General features: G+C 32.5%; 1 protein-coding gene across 1 annotated transcript in view; it reads left to right on the top strand.

The window, feature by feature from the left end:
- Positions 1-2009: 2009 nt before the first annotated feature.
- Positions 2010-22540, top strand: part of LOC145241381 (uncharacterized) — a 31516-nt gene continuing 10985 nt past the window's right edge. The window contains exons 1-4 of the mRNA XM_080104283.1: positions 2010-2149; positions 13465-13580; positions 18329-18483; positions 21098-21280. Of these exons, the coding sequence (XP_079960409.1) occupies positions 13508-13580; positions 18329-18483; positions 21098-21280 (411 nt within the window). The 5' untranslated portion in view covers positions 2010-2149; positions 13465-13507. The remainder of the gene's footprint in view (positions 2150-13464; positions 13581-18328; positions 18484-21097; positions 21281-22540) is intronic.

The following is a 22540-nucleotide window of genomic DNA, read 5'->3' on the forward strand; positions in this document are numbered from 1 at the left end:
TAAAAAAGGAACGATCAGAATAGTAGATAGATTAAGTGTAACTATTATAATAAACATATTCAATGCTAACCTGATAACTTTTAAAAAAAATGAAAGATTACTCAGAAAATATATTAGACTTGCAATCAAGTTGATTTAAATAAACTGATGTCATGAATATTAAACATGTCCGTATCCACGTACGAAAGGGATTTTTAAATACCAAAATGTCCACCCAATTCGCCATGTCGAGGTTTAAATAAAGTCATTAGATGTTCAGGTAGGTAAATCCAACGGTATCGACATACACATATGTAACGTCGGAGAGACAAACAAATAAATAAAGGAAAAACAAAAAAAAAGCAAAAATCCGAAGTATTTTTACACACACATGTGCTTTTTAAAAGTCTCTGTCGCCGCCACGTCATACTAGCGCCAGCCAGTACTTTCTTGCCATCGTATTTACACGTCCATCTTCCCCTATCGCAACTTGCTTCTCCTCTCGACCACGTGCTGAATTTTTCTGTCCTTTTTTATGTGATACAAGCTCGAGCATACTTGCCAATTTTCTTTAACGGCTACTGCTGCTGATATTTTTGCTAGCCAGCTATCCTTCGTTGCTGCTGATTTTCTCACACGCGCCCATAGAGCTCTGTTCCGCATATAGTTGCAGTGTTTGTTTGTGTTTTTGTTTTTTATTTGTTTTGTTTATTTGTTTTTTTTTTTTAGAATCTGCTTTCTTGGCAGAAAGCGATGACTCCTTCAGGAGATTGAATACATTCGCATAGCGCGCATAATTCATTTTCGATTTTAAAAAAATTCATATTTATATGAATTTGACAATTTCATTTAAACTTGTCGTCTATTGACAGCTGATTAGCTGATCGCGTCGACATGTTACTGCTACTGATCGTTACCGAGCGGAAGATGCTAATAGAAAGTAGCCTGAAATTAGGTACCGGATTTTGAAAGAGAAAATTGAATTAAAAATATAAAAATGATATACATATATGAAATTATAAACATTTGATTTAGAAACTCGTATATAAATTGTGCTATTAGTTTTTATTTTTTACTTTAACTGCAACTAAACATTCGCCCTTAAATTAACGATTTTCATAGCTTTTCAGATATGCTGAAAACGAATATCACATTTAAATTTGAGAGACAAATTATTTTCTGGATATTAACACCTTTATCATCCAATGTAATCAGTTATTTTTTCACTGGTGGCCATGTTTTTTCCAAATGAACAAGTACTAATGCGCATGCGTGTTACAAAATACCCCCATGTCGATGGCCACCGAAATTCATTAATACATTAGAAACAAATGTCTTAATATCCAGAAAACTACGTGTCTGAATATGATATTCTTTTGTAGAATACCTGAAAACCTTATAAGTCGTCAGTTTATAGGTTAATATTGAGTTGAACATTCACGTTGACACACCGGTTCTCGTCAGATTACCGAAGTTAAGTAACGTTGAGCCTGGCCAGAACCAGATAGGTGACGATTTGGGAAGGCAAGGTGCTGCATATACCGCGAGGTAAAATACCAGGTTGAAAAACTGGCGCGATCTATTGGTCTCTCGATGGTAGATGGGATTCTCTTAAGCCATGATAGGCACCCCATCTAGTGATGGCGTCACGATAAAAAAAAATACGTTTGATAGCCTTGTCGAAGCATCAAGTATTCAGCTACCGAAACGATTTTAATTACACTACAAACTCGTGTAGTGCGTTCAATCTCGGCTGCGACCGCACTGCATGGATGAATCGAGTTGCAGTTTAAGTAAAAACTTACTGAAATTGTTATATCGTGCCCAGCAAAGGCGTGTACTTAAACTAGTTCGATTATAAGTAAGAATGAATATTATTCGTCTTGACAAGAGTCCAGCAAAATCAGTCAGGTGTTTTGCAGATTGTGTTTTTTTTTTCTTCTTCAATTTCACAGACGTCTATATTTCGAGTCGGTTATGTGAACAATAAGATTTCAGTTCAGCTGGAGTCATTCAGTAGAATTATATTCAAACATTGATCGAGCGCTATTAATCGTCTGTTATAAAAGATACTCTGTTGTATTTATTACGAGTTCAAGTGGAATCTCTGTCTCTGACACAAACTTGCATGGAATAGAAAGCGACATTGAAGAACTCGTGTCGTCTTTGCGTAAGTACTTTCACTCGTTTATTCCAAGATAAAGTGGTTCAATTATATATATATATATATATATATATATATATATATATATATATATATATATATATATACTAGCGTGACCCCTGCGCAGGCGCCGCCCGGGATAGATGTACCTAAGAAATTCAGCTCCAACCTTTTAACCTCAAACATGTATTTTTACTCAACTTTAAGTACTATAAGTGTAACACAGTGCGGACGCGCGTATGCAAATGCCGAGCCATGTGCGAAATGACGTCACGGTAGGGGAAAAGAAAAGGACTATAAAAAGAACGTATGCACGAACAGAAGAGCACGTCCGCGAACACGTTCGAGAGCATGTTCGAGATGACAGAGGTCAGACAGAAGGAGGGGGATCACGTTCGAGACATGGTTGACGTCACAGCCGTAACGAGAAGTCACGCGTGGTGGTAGGATGAGAGATAAAAGCACGGCCACCGAGATATAGAAGGCCTGTTAACTGAAAAATGCCTGCAGGCAATGTAGGTAAGATTCGTCGAACTGTTACTATGGCGGCATTTTTAAAAAGAGCATTAAACATGTTAAAAAGAACAGAAAAGAAAGGAACCCAATTCGATTAATAATGAAACTTAACTTTATTCAATATAAAATATAAATATTATCTAAGTAAAATTACGTAATTTTAAAGCAATATACAATCTAATACTTGTAAAACTGAATTATGAATTTAGGGAACAAACAATTAAAGAAACATAAAACACAAACAATTTTTGGCTTTCGGGACAAGATCACAGTGTAGTATCTGTTCTGATGCTACAATTCACCTTTTCTGTCCTCGGCCAGTGGAGGAGAAATCCTTCATGACTGAGACAATTTTTATTTTTGTTTCTATCCAGAGTGTCCCTTATTGGGGAGCTGGGTTTTCCCGCACAAGATTATATGTTGAAATATTTAAATAACTATTACTTTTAATACAGAAATTATATTTAAAGTTTTGGTTTTCTGTTCTTCTATGTTCATTTTTTTCCCCATGTTTTTCATCAAAATGTGTAGCGTATTTTCATCAGTTACATGGTTAGGAATCCTATACTCCGCTATAGTTTTCATTTTCATATCAGTGCAGAATACATGAATACGGAAATGAAGTTCACATAACTACTAAAAGACAATATTACTATGTGAACATTGGTAAAAAACTAAGAAAATAAAGTAAACATCTACGATATTAATTCAGGGTGGTGCTACATTTGGGAGGGGACATTATTATTATTATTTCACTCACTAGGCGTTGTCTCACAGGCCATCATCAGTTATCGCTCACCAGCAGTAACCTGTGGTATTCGCTGGAGACCGCGTGACAACAAGTCTCCCCAGATTTCCAATGTTCTCCACCTCTTGACCACTCGTGCAATGATTGCACGTTATCGTAACAGCCGTTTGCCATTGATTTCTTGTTGGCGTCGGCCATTAGTGTTTCCTGGGGTTATGGTGACAAAATGCCTCCCCAAGGTACCAGATTTTAATTGCACACTTCCAGTGGAGGTCTTATTAGTACACTCCCACCTCGGCCTTTCCATCCTTCCTGACCCTTCACAACTAGTTGGTGTGGTGCCAGTCGATGTCATCTACAGTTTTTTTGTTTTTTTTGTTTTTTGTTTTTGCATTTTTTGCACTTCACGAGGAACGTGGACCCTGCGTAAACGGGTTTTTATTTAATGGCTGCTCCCTGAGCTTTTCTCTCACTTTCTTCGAATATATCCCCTACATTTTTTTTGTAATGGAGCATGTATTTTATTTTTTGCCTTTTTTTTTTTATTTATTTAATAAAATTTGATTCATGCTTTTATTTCGTGCTGGTTTTTATTTTATTTTTATTTTGTTTTAATTTATTTTTATTATATTATATTTTCCACACTAATATTTTTATTTTTTGTTACATTTATTTTTTCATACATATTCAAATAATGCTTTTGTCTTTTTTTATTTTACCTCAAATAGTACCTTCAAAAAAGATGTCGTGATTAAATAAAACAATGAAAACCTTTTGCGTATTCGCTTTTTAGGGAGCAACCATTAAATTAAAACCCGTTTACGCAGGGTCCACATTCCCCGTGAAGTACATTTTTATTATTGTTGTTGTTGTTGTTGCTGTTGTTGTAATAATAATAATAATAATAATAATAATAATTATTATTATTATTATTATTATTATTATTATTATTATAATAATAATAATAATAATAATAATAATAATAATAATAATAATAATAATAATAATAATAATAATAATGGTGCTAGTGCAGTGTACGCACTGTGCTATATTTTAGATAGGATTTTCAAGTTAAATTAAATGGTTATGGTATCTTTTTTTCTATTAAATTCTTAGGTGAAAGTGCAGAATAGTTAGAAAGTCCCCTCCTGTTAAGAATGGCTTTCTAAATAACGTTATTATTTCAGCACGGTGCGTACAACATTTATTTACCAGATAAAACACAAGAAAATATGTGAACTAAAATTTAATGTACTCTTTATCTTTAGTTCATATCAAAACTTTAATTGAGACTGATTAGTTCATGAATTTTAAAGATGAATTTTGTTCGTGTGTCTCTGGAGAGAATTTCCCATTTCAGTCACGTAAATTATTTACAGATAAAATGCTATAAAAAAAACAAAAACTTTTAAGTTTTAAATATATTTCAAAGAAATGAATTACGCCCGGTGCTAAAATATTGAATTCATCGATCGTTTAAAAAAATAACTATCACGAAAAATGCTTCTAACTTAAAATATTTGGAAATACTTAATGAAAAGTTTTATTTATTATTAAAAGAACGGACTGAAAAATATTCTCATAAAAATTGTTTGTTTTGCAGTTAAAACAAATAAATAAAATGAAATATTCGATTTTCTTCGATAGAAATAAAAATTAAAAAAACAATCCACTTACTGTTATATTTTGTTAGATTAAAATTATCCCAATGTGCAATTATATAATTATCCAAATGGAGAATTGTTTTTCTCTTTAGGAGAATAAAAAACATAATTATAACAGCCACAAATATAAGGCAACGAAAAATATATTTTATGACCACGTGGTCTTTAGGAATCTTCGTGCGTTTACCTACATGTTGATCTGGTAATGACGTCACTGCTCTTTCGGTAACCGTGATAAAAGTCTTTTCTTAAAACCTGAAACAAGAGTTCAAGTTCTTTCCTCTTTCCTACTCTTTGTCTCCTTTGCAACTGGGTCTACAACGTGCTGGGTCCCGGGTGTCTACGTGTTAGCGCGTGTGTAAATCGCGTGTAACGTTCCATAAGTATTGATTTTAGTCCTCTATTATTATAACAAGTATAATGAACATTTGCTCGTTCTTATTATTTCATAGCCAAGAAAAGAGGATTCTTGGAAGAACGTACTTCGGGTAAAGGTGCCGTACTCTATAAATGCGAACACTTTTATATTCTTTCATATATAAAATTTTAAAAATATTAAAATATAAATAAAAATATACATACATAATCTAGTCATCCGCCGTCAGCTGTTTTGAGGTTTCACGACTTATGAATATAGTTGAACGTAGCAAGTGTATAAACTGCAGAATTCGAAACCCGAACGCCGGATCACTTCAAATCGTGACCTATGATGGCTGAATGTCTCACAATCTACAGGATACTCTAGTGGCAGTGGATGAAATTATATCTCTCAAATGGTGGCTGCTCTGACGAACTGCAAGCACTTGTACCTCCTCGATGTGACTACCCCCGACAAACCCGACAAGCAACTAAGTCCCAACCTTTTACAGTATAGATCCCTAGGTGTAAGAAAGCCTTTTACTCCAATAGTTTCTTCCCCAGAACTGCAAGTCTTTGGAACTCCCTTCCGGGATACTGCTTTCCCAACTGTACTGATATGCAAAAGTTCAAATGTAATGTGAACAAACATCTTTCTACTCATCTCCCTTCATAATGCCCCCGCAAATTATGTCCCTGATAGTAGCCCCCTACTTCAAAGTAGCACTTGCCTTATTTGGGGTGAAGATTGAATAAAAAAAAAATTTTTTAATTTTTTAAATGAGTTTTCAATCGGTTTACAAAGTTATGGCATTGATTAACTAGAGAACTCAATTATTTTACGGAAAGGTATTGCATTGTGTCGGTCACGTTGCTATATAAGCTAAGCGATCTTTCTTTTTCTGAATCCAATTTCTGATTGTCCAATGTCAGTTTTGCAACCCGACGATTATTATTATTATTATTATTATTATTATTATTATTATTATTATTATTATTATTATTCACTAGGTGTTTTCAAACAGGCCATCAAAGATTTCTCTTTAAGAAATATATGTGGGGTTCCCTGGAGTCTGAGTGATAACAAGTCTCCCCAGATTTCTAGTACCATCCACCTCTTTCGATAACAATTGCAAATTAATTTGCGTTACCGCAACAGCTGTTTACCGTTGATCGCTAGTTGGTGGTGACCATTGATGTTCACTGGAATTGGATGGTAATAAGCCTTCCCAATGTTCCAGTCCCCCTCGCACTCATTCAGTGGAGGTCTGGCTCGTGCTTTTACTTTTCGGTCATTTCATCCTCTTGATCCTCCTCCACTATTTGGCGTGGTATCAGTTGCTACTGACACTTTGGGGGAGGGGGATAACTTTTACTGTTTCAGTTTTCTTGATTCCATATAGTGTTTCGTTGTGTTTCACTTCTATGGCAGTTTCTATATGTCCGGCTAACGCCAGTAGATAACGTATATTAGTCTCCACAGAACTAATGAAAGCGCTATATTACAGAGGTTTTCCTTAATATTTCATCATTATTATTATTATTATTATTATTATTATTATTAATGAAAGCGTTATATTACAGAGGTACTATGCTCGTTTGTAGCTTATATGTGTAGAGTATGAATTTTAACAGAGAATAGCGGAAGACTTTAAGAGAACTCGTGACATTGATACGTAAGTACTTACACTTATTTATTCCAAGATAAAGCGTTTCACTTACATATATATATATATATATATATATATATATATACTAGACTACCCGTGACCCGTTGGGTCAGTATATTTTATTAGCTATGGAATTAATGTATGAGCGTGACACTTGTGACGTAAAGAAAATAGTTTTTGTGACATAGCAGAAACATTTCTATGAAAGTATATTAAAATGAAAAACGAATATAGATAGATTTGTATGAGTCGTTCTGTTTATAATTGCTTATTTTCGAAAAAATAAAACTTACAGCCATGAATTATAAGTGGTTTGCCATAAGTAAATATGCACTGAACAGATACCATAATACTTAAGGTTAAATTCAAATTTTGATATATCTTTTTTACATGAAATTATTAGTTGAAAGTACAGAATAGTTAAAAAACACTCTCCCCGTGTTAAGAATGGCTTTTTAAATAGAAAATGAAAATAAAATGTAACTTTTTCATTTATTTTAAACAAACATCCATTGCCCATTGGATCAAATATTTAATTTATATGTTAATAATAAAATCAATAAAACTAATTAAGACAATGCTGAAAACGATGTAAAAGAAAAAACAGAAAGTATTAACAATTGTTTATTTGGATAATTTAAACGCGAAAAAAAACAATTGGGACGCTGAAAACGTACACAGTAAAACAATAGGTTTTATTGACAAGTTGATTATTTACGCTGTTATGGGTCTATGTTTGTGTACGCATGCGTAACCGGAAGTCGTAAACCGGATGTTGGGTTACAACACCCTTTACAAAGTCATTTGAGTTTTATAATTATATATATATAATATATATATATATATATATATATATATATATATATATATATATATATATATGGCGTAATCGTGTCTATATACGACATAATCGTATATATACACGGTTCTTGTCAGATCACCGAAGTTAAGCAATGTTGAGCCTGGTTAGTACCAGATGGGTTACCATTCGGGAATTCTATGCGCTATATGTGCTCTCCGCTTATCTCGGCATTTGTTTCGTCCTGTACATACACTTCACCTTGTTGTATAAATAATAACATCTAATAAATAAAATAACATCTACAAATAATACCATGTGGCGCGAATCATTGCGCCCTCTAAGGTTAACAATTCCCTGTGAGCCCATGGCTTCCATCTCGCATCTTAGAATCATGCAGAGATCACGATAATCTCTCGTCACAGCTATAATGCGTTTCCATAAGCACATGACTCCTACGAGATAAAAGATCTTCCTTATAACATTACGAGAGCATTACGAATTACGAATCCGTAGAAAAATTCCACGAAAAAAAGAAATAAAAAAAATCCACGATCCTCTCGAAAACTTGAATAAATACCGACTGAAGCCTTGACTCTTCCGAAACTTTACTAGTTGACCCTTTACTCATAACCCAGTAGTGTGTCTTTTTTTCTATTTCTTACTTAGGTACACTGATTAAATTAAATTTCTTTCTTTTTCCGAATTTTATTATTATTATTATTATTATTATTATTATTATTATTATTATTATTATTATTATTAATAATAATAATAATAATAATAATAATAATAATTAACTAACATGTTCTTTCTTTTAAATTAATAATTATTTAAATAAACCCTACAAGGCAAAGATCTCTCCTTCTTTATTCTGCGAAAAAAATACATCTCAAAGAACAAGAAAACCCTGCACAATACTGATTGGATAAAACATCAATTACATAAAAATAATAATAAAAACAAACATTCCTTATACGCATTCACAAAGTTTCATCTCACCAAGAATAAAATTCCAAATAACAAAACACTGATTTGTGGAAACCCAAAATCGTCCACGTCATCAAATTCTGAAGTCGGCTGCATCACCTTTACCATTTCACAGAATATCATCAAAAAATTTAAAAAAAATCACAGTCGTTTACAAAAAATACATAGATATTTACAATTAAAATACATAGTCGTTTCCAAAAAAAACGACTCATTTATAAATTTCCAGACAATCCTTCATCGAAACAAAAGTTCAGCAACAAAATAACAGATCCATGGAAATTAAAATTGTCCACATCACCCAACTCTGGGGGTTTCTGAAACAAAAAAATCACCTTTTACTTATCTGAGTGATTATTATTATGGCCACTTCTGCCATTTATCCCACGTCAGGGCATTCCATTTGCTCCCTTACGCTGGACTGAAATACATTCCGCTCTGCTATATTGGAAAAACTTTTTTTTCCAGGCCGGTAACCGCGACTGCCTTCAAGGCATATGGCTCAACGGAAAATATCGGGATTTACACACATGAATTTTTCCATATTGATCCTACTTGTGTTTTTTTTTCTTAATCTAAAAAAACATACATATTAAAATTTCATTATACAGTTTACATTCATTTACATACAATGAACAACATTTTTCCACACCAGAAAAAAAATTCCTAAGAAAAAACACCGTACAAATTGGGGAAAAAAATTCACATTGGCAGAAATTGTCCGTTGTTTTACACAAAAACAACACGGAGTATGACAGTTTACAATTGCGACAATTACATATGCTAAATTCCATAACAAACTTTTTTGATTGACATGTTTCTCTTAAGCTGACAAGTCTTTTTAACCACACACTGTAACTAAAATTCATGTTTCTATTCTATTTCTTTTTTTTTCTTTCTTTCTGTTTTTCACATTTCTTGTATTAATATTCACAGGCAACACGAATTGAAACCAATAAATTGAGGTAATTGCAAGGATGCTGTGATGAAAGTGGGCTCTCTCTACCATGCTAGAAGTTACTCACACCTTACAGTATCCTGTATCTCTATAAAGCCACTATTCGTCTATGCATGAAGTATTGTTGTCACATCTGGGATGGTGCATCTGCTACTGGTCTCTCACTCCTAGACACGGCTCAAAGAAAAGTCGCTAAACTAATAGGTTCCGTACTTTCACCCAATCTCCAACCTCTGTCTTATCAACGAAACATGGCATCCTTGCACCTGTTTTACAGGTAGTTTAATGGAAATGGCTCTGACGAACTCAAAACGCTAGTAACCCCTCGACATAAATACTCAAGACAAACCCGACAAGCAGAAAAAATCCACTCTTACACTGTAGAGATATCTAAATGCCGTAAAGGTACGGGCAAAATTAATGCCGATGCTCAAAATATATAAATATTTTGACTCCATCCCCCTTTACTAAAAAATTCACCAAAAATCAGGAAATTAACCAATATTAATGAAATTTTCAGTATTTATCAAATAATTATCACGGAATATAATGAACTAATTATTTTTATTTTAGTGGAAATGTATTATTTTGATAAACAAAAAATACCTTTACTAAAGTTATGGGTTTCAGTAGTAAATAAAAACAAAATGCAAGAATTTATTTTTGCTTTTTTATATAAATAAAGCATCGTAATTAGTAACAATAAAAAATAAAATAATTTTTTCAGGAACATTACGAAAAAAGCCCCTATCAATGAATTCGATTTAACTCAAAGAAAAATTAATTTCTCGAACTACCGATATTACCATTGAATTAAGCATCGTTTATTTAATATTTTCATACAAAAAAATTATAATAGCAAAAATATTTCTACTTTTTTTAAATTACAGATTTCGCATAATTTTCATATGTAAGATTTTAATAATTTCCTTGCTCGCAAGAACGTGAAACTTTCGGCGGAACATAATTGTTATATAATTTCGAACAATATTTTTTTAAGAATCAATTTAAAAACAGGAACATAAAAAATAATTAAATTTAAAAAATGATAAAAATTGATACAAACGTTCAAAATAGGAATGTACGGATGTACATCTTAGAAAAAGAAATCTGACACCCCTACCTCCTTTTACTACCATGACTTCATTTTGAAACAGCGTTTCCATTGGCTATAATTTTTGGCTTTCGTATAATCGTGTTTACAAACCTTTTTTTGTTGCGTTTTTGGCGAACCGTAAAATTACTAGTTTTTTTTTTTCGGGGGGGGGCTAATTAAGTTATTTTTGGACAAACAAGATGTTTTTATATTTAATTCAATAATCTTAGGACTTTATTAATTATCTTTGAAATAGACCCAGAAAACTAATATTTATCTTTTAAAGAATTTTTACAATGAATTTATTTAACTTCAAAATTTAGCTGAATTGGTTAGCTCGCTGTGAGAACATTTTTTATAACTTTTTTTTTTTCACGTGCACAATTATTTTTTTTTCCTTTAGGAAATTAACTTTAATCTCTAATATTTTAAATACAATCAAAAAGCAGTCGGAAACCTAGAAAAAAATTATGATAAATCGGATTTCAAAACTAGGTCCCTCTATCCGCCCATTTTTACCCATACCTTCCTTCTACTCACGTAGCTTCTTCCCTCGAACTGCTAGACGTTGGAATTCCCTCCTGGACTCCTGTTTCCTTGACTCAGCTAATATGCAGAAGTTCAAATGTTATGTGAACAGAAATCTCGCTGCCCAATTCCCTACATAGTATCCCTGCAAACCTGGTCCCAAATAGTAGCCGCTTACAACTTAGTGGCACTGTCCGTTGTTTAAGGTGAAAAATAAAACAGCAAAAAAAAAAAAAACAAATAAGCATAGGGTGAATATGTTTATTAAAGAAAACGTTACAAAGTAGTTGTAATATTTGAAAAATTATTAAATGCAAAATTCAACCAATTTAATAAAGTAAAGCTAACGATCAACCGGTAAGTTTAAATTGAAAAACAATAACAAATACAGAAAAACATTATACGTCTTGGGAGATTCTTGAAATAGAAAAATGATCCCGAACGGGATGGCGAAAGAAATAACTAGCGTAGAGAAAATAAAATTATTCAATAGCGAATATTAAACGTAGTTGTCCAAAGCAAAATTTGGCAGCATCAATCCAGTCAGAAAAAAAAAACTTTGAATTGTAAAGTATTCCGCATGAAAAGTGATATTGTTAATCCAGTCAGGATCAGCAGAACGTAGTTCATTTCTTGCATCAAGACGAAAATCTATAACTGAAAAATTCAAAAAGATTCAATATATTTTATACAGCGATTCTTTCACCTGGTTGGCTCGTTCTTATCACGTCTAGCCATAAATATAATCGTCCAAATGTTTATGAACATAGCTTAACATGATTTAATACATTGTATGCATTGTATAATTCCCTAATGAATATTCAGCCTCGCATTATGCCAAAATATTACAACAGTACAATTTCAAGGAAATTGAAGCTGCCAGAAATCTTTTTAATGTCTACAATTATATAAATGCAACTTTGTCCATGCGTGTGCGAGTTAGTTCCTTACAGACTCTGAAACGGCTGAACAGATTTTCTTTAAAATTTACAGAGCTTTGGTGCATAAGTTTGAGAGTGATCTTAGTTAAGTTTGGTCTAGGATACCCCAGACAATTACCGATAATCGATAATCAAAACCGTTATTTTAATTTTTCTCTAACCGGTAAGGCCATTTTTCTCTGTCGTTGCTCAGCAACAATGATAGAACAACAGGGCGTGAAAATTCTACCGTGGGTAAGTAGATAACGTGTTTTGTTTTTTGTTTTTTTGTTTTTTGTCTTTTTTGTTTTGTTGTTGTTTCTTTGCATGACGTGATCTGTAGGTTCAAACGCTGCACGTAAATTTCTTAATTTTTTTATTAACTACAAGGAATTATATAAGGCTTAAAAATTTACGTGTTTTTCTTGTTTTTGTTTTTAGTTTTTTTTGTTTTTGTTTCTTGTTTTTTGTTTTTTTGTTTGTTTTTTGTTTTTTGTTTTGACGTGGTCAAACCACGCACGTAAATTTCTTCATGTTCTTTTTTTCGTTAATTGAAAAGAAGTTCATATAAAATAATTTAAAAAAAAACGGTAGGTACTCTAGAGTGCAATGTAGAATAACATATATTTTGAACTAAGTTACTGCATGGAGACATGTGAAGCTTCCTCTCGGGTGATTTCACAGATTTCGATGACAATAAAAATATAGGCGTGTGAAATATTCGTTGATCATCATTCAATCCCGGACAACGTCAGGTGTCCCTGCTAGCCCGATACACAAATAAAATGAAAGCTATTAAATCACACATTGCGAAGGATGGCCGCGGACGGGGAGCATCATTCAGACTTCCACTTATCACTAAAAGTTCCAGAGAAAGCTAACGTCGTTATCAATGAAAATCGATGGTGAAATTGTGAAAAAAATGAAATATACTAAAAAAATTTATTGTAAAAATTTGTTTATTTTTATACAAAAAGAGCCTCACGATGTTTGATGATCTTTTTTTGTTTTTTAAACGAAATTTTTTATTGAATTGGTAAACTTCTAAAACATTTTTTTTTATATATATTTTCAGATTAAAGTCAAGAATTTGGTTTGTTTTCAAGAGAAAATTGGAAATGGCATCAAATAATCTGTACTTCTTCATTTTTCTTCTGGCTGGTATATTATTGAGAGAAACGTCTGCTATAAGTAAGAATTATTACACACTACAGTTTTAATATGTTTTAAGATTATCTCTGTTATTAAGGAAGTGTCTATTACTTATTTTAAACTATCATAATGTACGCGCACGTACATACACACACACACATATTGTTAATTCACTACCTGCACAGCAGCAGTTGAATAGATAATGGTGAGAAGCTTTGAATGTTGTTTGGGCGGTCGGGTTGCGATCCTGGCTTGAGGTAGTTGCCAGTGATACAGCGAAACAGTACTGTATGTGGATGACTATATATATATATATATATATATATATATATATATATATATATATATATATATATATATTCAGTGTAATTGCATAATATATATTCTCTTATAATAAGCTCTATTGTGTATTGAGCTTTTTTATTTGGTTGGGATTAAAATACCTATATATAAATGCCGGTATTTATATTAGATTGAAGTTTATATAAGGTAAACACTGCATCTTTTTTATTTCATTAATATTATATATATATATATATATATATATATATATATATATATATATATATATATATATATATATATATATATATATATATATAAGCGACTGTGCTTGTGTATGTGCGGAACGGTATGTACCAAACTACACTGTTAATTTTGGGTTTATAGGCTGGAACAAATTCGATTTGTTTTTTAGCCAAAAACAAAAATAGCTCCTAAAAGGTCAAATTAAAAATTCTTATGTTTACTTTAGGTATGTGCAAAATGCATAGCCGATACTCTACGCGTATAAGCAGTGAAATTACTGCTTTCAATTGATTTTTTCGCGTGAAAACAATTTTTAATTTTCAGTTGTAATTTTTTTCTTCTTCTTTTAGAGATTAACTTTAGGCTTTAATTTTTCAAATACACAACAACAAAACCTCAGAAACCTAAAAGCATTATGATAAGCCGGCTTTTAAAACCATGTACCCCTATTAAATCCCCCGTGCCTAATAAAGGTATATCGATTATTTAATTTTAATTTCCAAAATTCTTCCAGCAAAAAGAAAGAAAGAAAGAAAAATATTATAAACTTTTGGTCTATTTGTTGCAGCGCACGCACGCACGCACGCCCAAATTCAGTATAGGGGCGTTCCGGCGTTATGAGCATGAAAATTCAGTATCGCCAATGATTATCATCTTCGACATTTTACCAATGCGAATAAAGTAACGTTATTGTATTTATTTTTTTATCTTTAATGTCTCTATGATTATAAAAATTAAACTTTTCAAAATGACTACATTAAATAGGGGGAAATCGGTATAAACCTTGAAAAGACAACTAAGAACATGATTAGTAAGGGGAATAACTCTTGTATATTTTTAAACCTCAATATTTTATAAATGATGTAAGGGGAATAACTCTATTCGCTTAAAAAGATTTTCGCTTGTTTTAGTTTGCAAAGCTTTTCTTGCAACTTTTATAAGGAATGATTATATATAAGTACGTGCAAAATGTATAAACATTTTGACCCCTTCCTTTACTTAAAAATTCACCAAAAATGAGGAAATTAATCTTAATTTAATGAAATTTTCAGTATTTATCAAATAATGATCACGGAATATAATGAATCCATTATTTTTACTTAAATCTTAGTCAAAATGTATTATTATAATTATTTTTTTGTTTTACATGAGGGTCACCTGTTATCAAGACCCAGAGGCCACTCGAGGATAAGGGTTAATAGGTATAAATTAGTCGTAGTGATTTTAGCGTATTAAATATTTGTGGGAATTTTGTAACTTGGATTACTTGGGGGACGGTTCAATAAGAACTTGTTCACGTTGGACTTGAAGACAATCAGATTGTAGTCAGTTATTGCGCGAGCCTTTTCTAGTCTCACACAAAAACATGCGTACACATTTCAAGCTATATTACTTGTCATATACATGCGCGCACACAAACATACGCACCCACGTCCACACACGTACATATATTCACGTTCGCGTACATACACTCACATTCACGTGTATACTCACACACGCGCACACATACGCACACAAGGACAACGTCACTTCCTTTTCAAAGGAAATACACACATGTGCAAAAGACCACCGGAAACACCTATAAAAGAAAGAGCAATAAGCGGCTTCTTTCTTTTCCAACCTGCCTTCCAAGGTGGTTGGTCGGCGCACCAGCCACTGCCGTTTCGGCAGTCGCGTACGCGCGTACCTCACGAACTTGCTACTATGTGGGACAAAAAGCCAACAGACAGTACGTACACTTTATACGCTTTCTCTCTCCATGAACTGGATTGACACTCTCATTCTGTTTCACTCTATCTCCCCTTCGGCTTTGGTCCATCAACACAGACATGTGTGCGACTCTCTAGTGAGCTTAACCCTCTCTTTCTACAGGTCGGCTTGCCACTTCGCGTTTCTCTATTGAATTCCCCTTTCCTTCCATGCGTGTAGTCGTCAACGGCCGAATGAACACGTGTACACCCAAGACTTTCATTTCTCAATAGAAAATAAACAACATGTTTCTTTTATTTCAGCATTTGAGTTTTTTGTTTCCTTCATTCAATTCGTTTCATTATTTTTTCTTGTAGCGAATTAGGGTATTTATATCCTGGTCCGCAGCACTAGAAAGCAGGCAAACGGAATAGAGTTCTACAGGCGAGCAGTTCTAAGAAGCCCTGTTCATGAAATCTACGTTTAGGTGTAGGCACAGATAAAGAGTGTGGGTAATTGTTGATAGTGGTTTTGGCTAGACGAGTGTTTTTCGTGAAAGTCTGGCGAGGATGGGAAAACATTTTTACTAAAGTCATGGTTTTTAGTAGTAAAAATAATGGATGATTTTATTTTTGCTTTTTTTATGAAAATAAACTGTCGTAAATAACAATAAAAAGGAAAAATTAATTTTTTCAGGAACATTACGAAAAAAGACCCTAAAATCCTATTAATGAATTCGATATAACTCGAAGAAAATGTTAATTTCTCGAACTCCCGATATTGTCATTGAATTAAGCATTGTGTATTTAATATTTTCACACAAAAAAATATAAAAAAGCAAAAAATATTTCTACTTTTTGTTAGATTACATCTTTCGCATAATTTTTATATGTAAAATTTTAATATTTTCTTTGCTTGAATGAATATGAAACTTTCGGCGTAACATAATGTTTAGAATATATTAAATGGTAAAAATTATACAAACGTTCACGATAGAAATGTACGGATACGTGATTTGGGAAAAAAAGAAAATCAGCAAACCCTACCTTCTTTAACTACATGACGTCATTGTCAGGCAGCTTTTTCTGATATTTTGAGCTTTCGTAGAATCTTGGACAATTTTTCGTTTCTGTGATTCTTGCGAAGCTAAAATCTCTCGCTTTGGAGGGCTAATTAAGATATTTTTGTACATACAAGATGATATTTTATGTAATTCAATATATTATAACTTTACTAATTGTCTTTGAAATAGACTCAGAAAACTAATATTTATCTTTCAGTTGATTTTTACAATGAATTTATTTAACTTCAAAATTTAGCTTAATTTCTCAGCTTTCGAATGTCGCCGTAAAAACATTTTTCATTATAACTTTTTTTTTCACGCGTACAAATATTTTTTTCATTTTGGAAATTAACCTTAGGCTTTAATCTTTCAAATGCAATCAAAAAGTAGTTGGAAGCCTACAAAAAAATTATGGCTTTTAAAACTATCTCCTCCTATTTTTTTCCTTTTTCCGTCATTTCGTTCGTATTTATGGTCTCTTCATTCTTCTTTTCTCTTTTTTATCTCTGTTTTCAAGTCCTTGTTTTTTTTTTGTTTTTTTTTTTGCTTGTTTTTTGCTTTTTGTTTTTTGGGTTTTTTGTTTTTTGTTTAACGTCAATGTTTGTATAATTAGTATTTCCTCTTTATTTGAAGATCTGTCTCTTTAAAAGGAGAAACCTTTTTTCTTCTTCTTTTTGTTGCCTGGCGAGGTCATTCAGTTATTCATAACTAAATGATCGAAATATCGTCGTAATAAAGTAGCAACATTAAAATAATGCTTATTTGAATATAAATAAAAGTATAATTTTCTTATTATTATTATTATTATTATTATTATTATTATTATTATTATTATTTTCATTTCTTTTTATATATTAATAGCAAAGTGTGTATGCTATTTATTTTGTGTGTGTTATGCTTACATTCGAGTTACGTTGTTTTATACGAGTCTGCAAATGCAAAGCAATCTCGTATAAATAAACACGTTTCATCCAAGATTAGACAGGGTAGGGTAGAATCTGTGAGTCTCTCTTCCTCTGCAACTTTAGACTCTTCTATTGGCCAGCATTTGATTGAGAATCCTTGTTGTGTCAATAAGTATAAAATAGAGTGGCTTTAGGTACTTCATAGAGCAGATTCCAAAACTCATTTAAATTTTTTTGGGCCTGTCCTTATCGCGATTTGGAAGCCTTCTTTGTGTCGGCAGAAAGAATCGATAAGAACGTTAAATCGCTTTAGGGAACTTTGACCACCTTCCTTTTGTTTTTTGTTTTTTTGCTTGTTTATTTTTTTTATTTTTTTCTTCCTTGCGGTGCCATTTTATTCGCATATGTATGTATGTATGTATGTATGTATGTAGATAGATAGATAGATATGTGTTATATATATATATATATATATATATATGAATATACGTCTTATATATATATATATATATATATATATATATATATATATGAATATACGTCTTATATATATATATATATATATATATATATATATATATATATATATATATATATTTCAGAATTAAAACAATATAGAATCCTGAAAAAGCGTGACGTATGGGATGAAGCGGTATCGGCATGGCGAGGTACTAAGAATAAAGTGAACTTCAGCCTGGCGCCGAGTTACGGAACTCTCACTTCGAAAACTCTTCAACAACTTGACGAATCTTTAAAAGTAAGTAACATAAAATAATTATTCATCCTATATTAAACATTTTGTCCATATGTCTTTCCATAATTTGTACACTTGCTTTTTTGCGTTCTTATTTTATGCGTACAGTATTGAATATTCTCCACATAATATCAGCTATCGCCGACCTTATTCACTATATTTGAAATGTTTAATATCATTTACGAAGTTCGGTTCTATCAATATAAAAGAGATTATATGATATGTAAATTTCTATGAATAATAAAGAGACAAGGTGATATACCAGTAAATGAATTACGTCCACACATGAAAAAGGTAGCGACAAACAGTTCATCTTAAAACATAATTTATTATTTTGAGTACGGATTCATTTTTCTTAACAAGTTTCCTCTGGAAATCATCAAATAGAAGCATGTTCCTATCCAACAAAAACTGATATTAATATCCGTTTTTTGTTAAAATTCAACTGCAACTGATTATATCACTTCAAACCCTCTTTTTATCTGAACACATCAGTAAACCTAGGAAGCCGACTATATTTGAGGGAAACCCTAATTTTCATAATCTGCTACATCGGAGTGTAGGAGAAACATAATGATAATAGTATTTGCTAATGATCCGAGAGACTGGAGTTCAATCCTCGATCGAGTCATACCAAAGATTTTAAAAATGGTACTTGATGTCTTCTTGCAAAACACTTAGAATTATAAGGGGAGATAAATGGCAAGTGGAGTTATCTTAAGAATGGAGTGGCGCTCCCTTGGTATAGCTACTAATGTAAAAGAGAGTCTTCGGATGGTCAGCAACTTAACTAGAATCAAACCTAATGTCAAACCTTGTAAATCATACTGAAGTAAACTTATGGAGGCTGGAGTTGTTACACAATTGGTGTATATAGCGAGTCTATATATACTTACGTGCGTTATTAAACGTGTCTATTGAATGTGTGTGTGTGTGTGTGTGTGTGTGTGTGTGTGTGTGTATAACATGTATATACGTATATTTTATTTATTTATTTATTTATTTATTTGTGAACTATTATCCTCATCTCTTATAGTTTCTGTTTCACGACGTTTCGGCCAACTATTCCGACGTGATAGGAATGTTAAATCTTAAACTGTATCCACAGTAATTACTGCCTTCCATAGTTGTTGTCGTCTCATCACGTCTTGGCCAACTAATCTTCAGGCCGGCTTTGGGTAGAATTGAAACCGCTATCTTCAGACAATGGTCATCTGGAACTGTAAAGATTCAACGTCTCTATCCACTTCGTCACGATCCCCAAAGTATATACGTAGTAACGTGTTTGTGATCGTCTAGTTTCTCTCTATACGTATAATGGAATTTATATATATGATAACGTCTAGTGTGTGTGTGTGTGTGTGTGTGTGTGTGTGTGTGTGTGTGTGTGTGTGTGTGTGTGTACATATATTTATAAGTGTCCATAATGTATAGATACAAACAAAATACGGGCAATGACAAATTACAAACAATGCTTTACAAAGTGACGACTAACAGTTTCTGTGGTTTACATCTGGCCAAACAAAGAAGCATACCTTTGTCCATCTTTGAGTTTTCATCGATGGATCTGAAAAGGCTGCAATGGAACGACCATCAAGTCTCGATTTATATTTTCATTAAACTTTTATTTCCAGATTCTCCCCGACTGGGAGTTACACGCTTTCTGGGTGGATCCAGTTCTGTTCAACAAAGATGCATGCAAGAAAATACATGCAAGACAGGAACTCAAGACGAATGGTTGTTTTTATATATTTTATATATTTTTTTATTCACTCCCCTGGCATTTCGTCACAGCAGAAACTGAAGTAAACGACGATCTTTGGCTTGCGGTTTTATTTGGAAACCGTCGACCTCTTGTGAAGAGCCTGTTTAATACATCTTGTCAGCTTTTTAGAACTAACTCACTAAAATTTACTCAGTTTTTTTTTTTTTTTTAACCGAAACCCTTGACACGTCAGATCCGGTCCCCGTTTGCATACCTTCCAGAGCAACTTGATCGGTCACAGAGTTTGATTCATGTAACCGCATGGCCCTTTTACCCTTTTTGCACCTGCATCTCTCTTACTAATTGTTTTCCACGATTCAGTCTGTTGTTTACTTCGCTAAATAGATAGATAGATAGACAGAGAGAGAGACAGAGAGAGAGAGATAACAAAGTAAATGCTTTCTACCCGGTGTTGCCCGGATGTTAGAAGACGCTAAACCTGTAACTTTCAACTGAAAATTATATTAAAGTAGTAGGGTTATTCCTAAAGTAAAACCTCCTATTTTTTAACTAAAAAAAGTTGAAGCGCTAAGAAAACGTGAGTGATACCATTAAAACGAGCGACCTTTTATGCTCCAAAATCTATTTTCCCATGTCGTCAACATCATTTTCAATGCACTTTTGTCAGGAATTCAATGACGCATCTATGCTTCTGACGCACGTCCATGCTAGGAGTTGTTTTCTTAGAGTCTCGCACCGTCAATATCATCTGAAACAGAAAGATTAAATTTTCAGATCATGAATGTAAAAGTTTCGTCATCATAACAATACAATTTGTAATCCCTTCTGATCCATTCAGGCGGAATAAAAGTTGGTGGCATTACTTTAATTTACTATTAATTGAATTTTCAGGTAATGATGGGCGGCATATTAGAATTGGATATGCCAGGTGGATTGAGTTGGACAGAATTGAGACATGCACTCGATATATGTCCATTGTTGCTAAGACAAGAAAAATATTCTGCGTTCAAAGCGGAGAAAATCACATTCAGTTCTCTTCGATTTTTTGGACTGGGAAGTAACAAAAGCCGCAGGGTAAGTTTAACGTTGCTTTTTTATATTGATTTTTGTTCGTTTCTGTTAATTCATATGAAATATGCTAAGCCATAGAACTGAGGTAATGTATTTAATTATCGGAGTCTATCACAAACAAACTCTAAACAGAGTTCTTTAACAAACACACAAGTTAGCAGGAACAGAAATTTTACACACAGACACACACAGACACACGCAAACACACACACGCACACACACACACACACACACACACACATATATATATATATATACATAGTAAGTAATAAAATATATATGGCGATTAAGCTACACTTAATATTCTGCGTTTCATCCACTCTAGGACTCTTCATGCTTATAAGCCTAAGTAAGCCTGAAGAGTCCTAGACTGGATGAAACGCTGATTATTCAGTGTAGCTTAATCGCCATATATATTTTATAACTTACTAACTAGCTCTACCTACATATTGAGCACTTTTGAAGTAAATACTGAAAGTTTACGCATAAATTTATACTTTCGTATATCAATTTTATGTGAGTAAATTAAGTAATTATATATATATATATATATATGTATGTATATATATATATATATATATATATATATATATATATATATATATAAACTTTGTGTGTTGATGTAAGTTCATTCCCTGTGGACTCGGGAACGGCTAGACCACATTTTTGGAAATTTTACACGAAGGTACTTCATGTGTTTCGAAGTGTTCTTACACAGGTTTTGTTTCGTAATGCGTCTGATAAGTATCAAAGATCGATAATTAAAAATATCCGAAGTCCGATTTTGATCAAAGTTGAAATTTTTATACAACCTAACATCACAAATTCATTTGATAAGTTTTATCACCACACGAGCAGAAAGGGCCAGCCTATAAAATCAACTGTAGATTCTTTTAAAAGACAACTGGGCGTTTTTAGAGCACAATTGAAACATGATACTTGATTTTTGCATTCTAACCTTTAAGTGAAACTGTTATTTACAGATGATTTTATAAAATCAACGGCAGATTCTCTACAGTGCAATGTAGAATACAATGTATTGTGAAATAAATTACTGCGGGTAAGCAGATGAAGCTTCCGACCGGAGTGTATCTAACAAGAGCAAGCAGCTAAAGAATAAGGGTAATAAAATAAGGCTAAAAAATAAGGCCAAAAAATAAGGGTAATAAAATAAGGCTAAAAAAAGGGTAATAAAATAAGGGTAATAAAATAAGGCTAAAAAATAAGGGTAATAAAATAAGGATAATAAAATAAGGGTAATAA

Source organism: Euprymna scolopes, chromosome 20, assembly GCF_053919585.1.
Source record: "Euprymna scolopes isolate OS-2025 chromosome 20, ASM5391958v1, whole genome shotgun sequence".
NCBI classification, from domain to species: domain Eukaryota; kingdom Metazoa; phylum Mollusca; class Cephalopoda; order Sepiida; family Sepiolidae; genus Euprymna; species Euprymna scolopes.